The sequence below is a fragment of the Ostrea edulis genome, chromosome 4 (genome assembly GCF_947568905.1).
Source record: "Ostrea edulis chromosome 4, xbOstEdul1.1, whole genome shotgun sequence".
Classification (NCBI taxonomy): domain Eukaryota; kingdom Metazoa; phylum Mollusca; class Bivalvia; order Ostreida; family Ostreidae; genus Ostrea; species Ostrea edulis.
The window spans coordinates 17,804,809-17,812,635 of NC_079167.1; the positions used below are offsets into that span (position 1 = coordinate 17,804,809).

General features: G+C 34.1%; 1 protein-coding gene across 7 annotated transcripts in view; it reads right to left on the minus strand.

The window, feature by feature from the left end:
- The window catches only part of LOC125668212 (long-chain-fatty-acid--CoA ligase 1-like), a 43,196-nt gene that overhangs the window by 23,103 nt on the left and 12,266 nt on the right, over positions 1 to 7,827 (minus strand). For all 7 annotated transcript variants that reach the window (XM_048902049.2, XM_048902052.2, XM_048902050.2 and 4 more), the window contains 7 exons: positions 6,584 to 6,635; positions 6,269 to 6,342; positions 3,650 to 3,727; positions 3,276 to 3,410; positions 2,987 to 3,069; positions 2,647 to 2,797; positions 37 to 109 (listed from right to left, as the gene is read on the minus strand). In XM_048902049.2, coding sequence (XP_048758006.2) covers positions 37 to 109; positions 2,647 to 2,797; positions 2,987 to 3,069; positions 3,276 to 3,410; positions 3,650 to 3,727; positions 6,269 to 6,342; positions 6,584 to 6,635 — 646 coding nt within the window. The remainder of the gene's footprint in view (positions 1 to 36; positions 110 to 2,646; positions 2,798 to 2,986; positions 3,070 to 3,275; positions 3,411 to 3,649; positions 3,728 to 6,268; positions 6,343 to 6,583; positions 6,636 to 7,827) is intronic.

Below are 7,827 nucleotides of genomic sequence, written 5' to 3' on the forward strand. Positions count from 1 at the left end.
GAATAGAATTTAACAAGAATTAGTAAATAATCCTACCAGTTGATGGGTCCCCAGCTATGCTGAATGTGATTCCAGCTGTTGCTTCTGTCTGCCCATATCCTTCCATTACCTGAAACAGAATCCATACATGTTACAATATTGAAATTACATCCGTAGGATTCACAAAGTTAACAAGAGGCCTATAGGCCTTAACAGTCAATTGAGTATCACACAACAAAGAATAGTACTTGAAATGCTACAGTATACAGGATTATTTTCGCCCCGTGTTATTTTCGCCTTTCTAAACTTGTTGACGGTTTTGCTTCATTTTAAATTTGCCCAGACACAGCTGTGTTAAAGAGAGATATGAGAAAAAAAAAAAAATTCCCAGTCTTAAATTCGCCCACTGACAATGGCAAAAATAAAACGGACGAATATTTCGCTGTATACAGTATATATGTTAATAGTGTAAGAATGACATCCTCAAATTTGGGGTCCAAAATGATGTTCAATTCTTTTACGTTCTTCCATTACAAAATTATGGCCTGAACAAATATTTGTAACTGTGGGGAGGTGACCAGATTTTTGCCAAATGATGAAAAACTGTCATAACACAGACAACTTTTATGCCAAATACATGTATGAGCTTCTGACCAGGGGCATGAATTTCACAATACAGTGGAACCCCGTTATTACGTTTTCCATTTTGTCACGATAAAATAACGTAATACCGGGGTCAACGTAATAAACGATCCCAGTGAAATCCATTAAAAATATCATTTGGAAACTGTATATCTTCCGTTGATACTCCGTGAAGGTGTGTGTGTGAACATATCTCTACTGTCTTTGTTTTAAAGACTATGACACTTAATTTATTTACATCTTATCTTAAATGTCCATAATTCTTCATGTTTTCATCCCTTTTCTTTATTTCTTGTGTAGGATAAATAAGGATGCTTTGATAAGCATTGCAGATCTGCTTTCGTTTCTGCCATTTTGTTCAACTTTAACATAATGTGTTCATATAAATTTCTCTCAATAACTCGTTCCGGTTCGTATTCAACATTCGTACATAAAACAAAAAATATCAAAACAAAGTTATATCTCTACTACACGATACAAAACACAATTTAAAAAATCCCATAAAAAAAAAACAACAACAAAACGACGACACAAAACGCACGCGATATCCAACACTTGCACACTTTTTTTCACCAACGATAAACACGGAGAACAAACGTAATCCACTTTTTAAAAAATAATGCACTAATATTAAGATCACATTTATAACACTAAATGATGGCACTAAAATCACGTGCACATAAAAAAAAGATATCAATTAAGGAATTTTAAAATGTTCACTGAGCTAAATGCCTTGCACAAATCGGCCGATAACACCGGGCAGTTTGATCGGCATATTTATGGACGAAATCTAACAACACTCAAACTATTATGTTAAAATAACTGACAATTGTTTTAATTGAACACTACCTTTTCTCACCTATGTCCAAGCCATTATCCAAGCTGTTTCAACTGTGATACGATAAATTTTGTCCTACATGCTGTCCGTAAATAGAGTTTTAATATCGAAAGCAGACACGATGCTAAACATGCATATGGTTGAGAAATCTTTATTTCTTTGATCATCAAAATATGAAAAATGAAGAAAATTTTATTGAGTACAATTTCTAAATAAACATCATTTGATTGCTTATCACTGGCTTTGATGCAGGGTATTCACCTGTATTGATGTCACTAGATCTATCAAAGCGTGACCAGTCAAGCGTCTCTAATCCCCTAAGAGACCAGGAAATTTACATGGTGACTGCCTGGGGCAGCCAAGGTGTGAATGGCTTATTATTTTGAGAATCACTATTGAATAATTAGGGGTTTATTACGTTTTTGTAGAAATTTTTACAACGTAATACCGAGTCCCGGCATCTTGGGACAACGTAATAACGAGGTCTATTTTATATAGGTTTGTTAAGAAATGGTTTTGTGCTTTGAAATTCCAACGTAATATGCGGACTAACGTAATAAAGGGGGAACGTAATAACGGGGTTCCACTATATAACCCAGTGTATATGGGAGTAGAGAAGAGAACATCTTCAACATTGAACGCATAGTCAGTAAAGATCTCTATAGCTTGAACCCCAAACCCATGGACCATGATTTTCATGAGGGGCTCCCATTCTCAATTTACCTATGCACCAAATTTGTGTCCTAGATGTTCAAAAATAAAGATATTTAAAGTCTTTTCAGTATATGTTCCATAAAGATCTGCCCTGGAGCTTTATCCAATGGCCGTTAATTTTACATTTTTTGTAGAGGCATTTATGCTTATTATTAACTATGCATACAATTTTTCTGCTAGAAGATAAGAAAAAGATTTCAAAGAAAGAGGTTTTAGCCCCACTAAAAGGGCAGGACCCAGACCCAATCCGATTTTAATCAGATTGGGCCCAGATCATGACCATTTGTTTTTTCCATACCTTGAAAGATGCAACACAGCAAATATTAGTAAAAATTGGTCATGCAGTTTCTGAGAAGTCAAAAATACTAAACGTTTACAACAAAAATGAATGAGCAATGGGTCAGTGGAGTGACTGAGGTGACCTAAAAATTATACCGAAGTACATGTAGTTGACTGACTGGAGGTATACATACCACACAACCAAATGATGCCCTGATGAATCTGAAGACCTTTGCCTCCAAGGGAGCTGAACCTGTGATGACAATCTTCACTCTGCCACCTAATAAATTCTGAACCTTTCCAAAAACCAGTTTGTCCCAAATACTATTTTTCCTCACAATTCCTCTGAAACAGACATTATAAGTAGAAAATACACAGAAAGAAACAGGTCTGTATGGACAAGTAAGAGACATGATGTCATTACTTTATTTTTGAAGAATGCATTAATTTTAAAATTTAAAATTTTAAAATTTCTCATTCTCCTGAATTTCATTCATCATAATTTGACATCAAATTTTCGTAACATAATTAAACCTTTCTACTTCCCGGCTCTTTGCTTCCAATGCCCATTCCAAAAGTTTTGATTTCAGCGCACTGCTCTGCACACTATTTAGAATCTGGAAAAGATAACCATGGAATTAAATGAATTGTAAAGAATGTCCTTGACTAAAGGCCTAAAGAGGTCCCAAAGATCATACACAATTTCATCAATTTTTCAGAAAGTAAAGACTAAATATACACTCACACTTGCTTAACACAATTTTGATTTTTAAAAAAAAACAAAAAAAACAATACTTTTAACAAAGTGACACAATGAGATTACCTTGTCATAGATCCTATTCAAAAGTCGCGGAACGGTGATAAATATGGTGGGTTTTAATGCCTGCATATCATCAGTCAACAGTTTCACATCTCCTCGAAAAAATCCAATTCTAACGCCATGCATAAAACAGATAATCTAAAAAATATCAAGAAAATCATGAACACTTTTTAATGATCATCATTTGTTAAACAAATCTGAAATTGCACCTTGGTTATGAAATTTATAATTGAAATTCTAAAATGAAATGTAATTGCTATAATTACCTTTTTTTTTAATAATATATAAAACATGCATTCCCCTTCACACATAAATGAAAAATGATTGTATTCAGTAAACATGATTCTGAAGCACTGGATGTGGATTACGGTACATACCTCCATTCCTCTTTCAAACATGTGTGCAAGGGGTAGATATGATATATGAACATCACTTTGTTCAACTGAGACAGCTTTCTAAAACATTTCAAAGCACAAAACTTACACATGTATACAATAGAATACGATTACAGCAAACACACTTATAACTAGAGACCGTTTTTATGAAAAACAAATGTCTCCCTAGCTCCCCAAATTGGAAGTACTCCAAATGAAACCTCCTCCCCTTAATGTACTGCTTGGTATGGAAGAGAAAGCATAAACAGGAACATAGACATAATGAACTCCTATAAGAAACAGGAGAAGTGTTCACAAACTATTTCACACTCTCCAACCCTCAAATCCACTATAACTTTAAGGACAACAATGGGATCCTCCTGTCCCTGCAATATGCACATCTGCAAATGGCAATGAAGTATTGTACAAAGTTTCAAATCTATCCGATAAGCCATATAGGAGAAGTGTTCATAAGCTATTTACATCCTTCACCCCTCTTAGATCCACTATAACTTTTAGAACAATAATTGGATCCTCCTGTCCAAACAATATACACATCTGCAAATGGCAATAAAGCATTGTACAAAGTTTCAAGGTTATCCGATAAGCCATATAGGAGGAGAAATGTTTACAAGATTTTGTGACAGACAGACGGACGGATGGACGGAAAGTAAAAAAACAATGTCTCCCCCTGAAAGAGGGGAGACATAATGAATTCACACAAAGTGATTTTCATTCCCAGTAGTTTTAAAGCGTACTACAAAACTGACAAGTCAAAATGGTCCCCATGATAAATCTTCCTCTGTCTAATCCAAATATCTTTATCAAATTCATGAAAATATTCCAAAGGAAACTCAAGTTTATTGCACGCCATAGAAAGTGAATACATGTACATGTATTACCTTATCGACACATCTAAAAATCTAAAGAGGTCTTACTCTGTCTAAGCCAAGTACAGTCAAACCTGTATTAAGAGACCATCCAACGGAGAATGGAAAAAAAAGGTCACATATGACAGGTGGTCTCTTAATTCAGGTTGCCTATTTTCCACAGTTAATTGATAAAATTTTGCGAATAATTTGTACAATGGAGAAAATGACATGTATTTGGAATTTATCATTAAGAATATCAAGTACGGTTTAAATAGTTGTAAAATAAAATTAATAATACAATGGAGTTAAAAATCTAGAATGTTGTATCATAATTTATTATTCATTACATTTTAATCTGTTTAAGAATGATAAACATGCATTTCATATTACACATTTACATGAGATTTAAATCTCATTTATGAACTGCATGTAAATTTTCTAAAACTTATAAACACTTTGTTGTAAAGAGTATTTATGTATAGCCTACTTGTACACTGTATTAAAAAATGCAATGCTTGTGGTAAAAAAGCAAATGATGAAGTGTTGTGTCTCCTTTTGTACAATACAGGCTGGAAATATGTTATTCAATTTGAGAAACATTAAATAAATCACAATATCCATTGTACATGCACAGCAAATCTTTCAAGCTTTGAACTAATGCAGGCAACTTTCTTGAACTCGGACGTGTCAAATACTCGGGACATGTCGAAGTGAGCCGCTAGTTCCGGTCATTATTCTAGAAACCTCAAGTATCTCATGCAGGAAAACTGTGAATACTCCATTTAAAATTTCAGTCATAAGCCCAATATTTACCTGATTTATATAGCAATCGGGCAAATATTTCGCATAATGGTATAACAAGTGATAGATTTTCATTTCCAATCTAGTGTACCCGGCACTTCTTAAAGTTTGTCGAAATTCACACCTTCAAATACACCGGCCTTGATTCCCTGATCCTTGATTTTGTTAAAAAAACAACAACTTGGGTTTTATTAATTAACCACACACGATCCTGCATGTTGACAGATTGGGTATAATAATTAATTCAGAGGGCCTACTAAACAAGATCACCGCCAAATTAAATAGTTGTGCGTTTGAAAACGAAAGTGTTAGGGGCGATAATTCCCAGAATAGTCGGCTCAACCAAAATCGAAAGTAGTAATCGCGGTGTAATCGAAAAATGTACAGTCGTTAAATAGAGGTAAAATTTCGTGAAAATACACCAAAAGGTTGTAAAAATCATGGTCGTTGGTAGCGTCAGACAGGTGGTCGTTTAATACATGTACAATATATAGAGTAACGTCTTGGGGGGAACTTTTTATGGTCACATACGACAGTGAGTCGCTTAATACAGTGGGTCGCTATGGCAGTTTTGACTGTATTTTGTATAAAAATGACGAAAATCTTTTAAAGGAAACTTTAGCCATCACATGCTATAGAAAGTGCAAACAGACTGATGGACACACAGAATAATTACTATAGAGCACCCAGCAAATGGTGGGTCCCTATCTATGAACTCATTGGACATAACGAATTACGTTTATAAAGAATCAAAATTGTTCATCCCAAGCACTTTGTTATAAGTGTGTATTTCTGTACTTCATAAACCAAGATGAAAACTATTTAAACGCCTTTTAATTTGATGTTTGCAGTTACCAGCTAATTTTTGAACTTTAATTAATATATAGCAAAATCAAACTGCTACCAGAAATATATTCTTGTTCATGAATGAATTTCAATCTGTACTTACAAGAGCCATGCATGTGACAGACGACATGTTAGTGATGAGATTAGCATGGGTTAACATCACGCCTTTGGGATCACCTGAAGATGTTCATAAAACAAAGGATCAAATATAGTAAGGGAAAATTTATCTAAAGAATACTTCCATTAAACACATATTTAACTTCTGTAAAAAATTAATAAGATTATAAAAATTCTTCTCAATCACCATTGTACATGTACATTAAAACATGCTCGATTATACTGAAATACATTTCAAAATTCACATGAAAGGAACTGATAATAGCTAGATTGTTTGTTGGGTAAATTCTACTCCAAATACCTGTTGTTCCACTGGTGTAACAAATTGTAGCCATGTCAGATTCCTTTGGAGGCTATAAAATATATAAAACATTAAACATTTCCTTTTACTCTAACAAGCTAAATACACCATACAAATCAGACCCAACCTTACATGCAAGAAGACTCTAAGTTAGCCCAAAGAAAATTTTAGTCAGCTCAGCATTAGTCAGCTTTGGATTAGCTTCAGCAAATCACCCTGGATTCACTTTTAAAGTCAGCTTTGTTCACCAACAGTATGTATGAGGTATCTACTTGGGGGGGGGGGGGGGGGGGGGGGTGCTTTAAACCCTGCCCATTGTGTATTCCATATAAATGCCTATCATTTTTATTTCAAATTCCAATACATACTGAAATAAGATATAAATTTTTATACAGAAATTGCTCATTATTTTTTCCTTCTACTTTTTGAAATAAGAATTATAGTAATTTTAGAATTAAATGAAATTGAGTATTCTTTATCAGATCTTCCAACTCTTTGTTGGAATTTTCATGGACATGAATTGTACTCTATAGCTGTACTGTTTCTATATTCTTATGAGGCAATTCAAAAGCTTCTACATAAGAAGAAAAAATCTCTTACTGTGGCCTTCAACTTAACATTTAAATACACTGACAGCATTTTATCTATTAACAATACTCACTTTAATTCATATGTTAATTCGATATATCCCAGTGAACTTGAAAAAAAAGACTCCACAGAGTCTTCCATATCTGCTTTATATTTGGATATTTTATTGAAAACAGACGTTAATGGCAAACTAACAACTCAATTTATGTAGCAATATTCCATTATCACCTGCATATGGTGTTTATATGTCTCTCAACCGTTTCAATATGTGAGAGCAAGTACTGCATATGATCAATTTTTTAAAATCAAGGCAGGCTTCTGATAAATAAGTTAATGTTACAGGGGTTTCATGAGTCTCTTTAAAGTCAGCATTTCACAAATTCTATGGTCCAATTTGCAAATGCAACCTGATATTAGATGAAGTGCTGTGTTTCTTACTAATTTTTAGACCCTTCTTTACATACTGATTTCAACTACAAGGATTACTCCATTTACATAATCAAGACATTGGGCTCACAGCAGGTGTGCATTACCATCAACAGGGGATGCTTACTCTTCCTAGGCACCCGATCCCACCTCTGGTGTGTCCAGGGGTCCGTGTTTGCCCTATTCTTGCTTTTGTATTCTTTGTAGGAATTGAGATTGACTACTGTTCG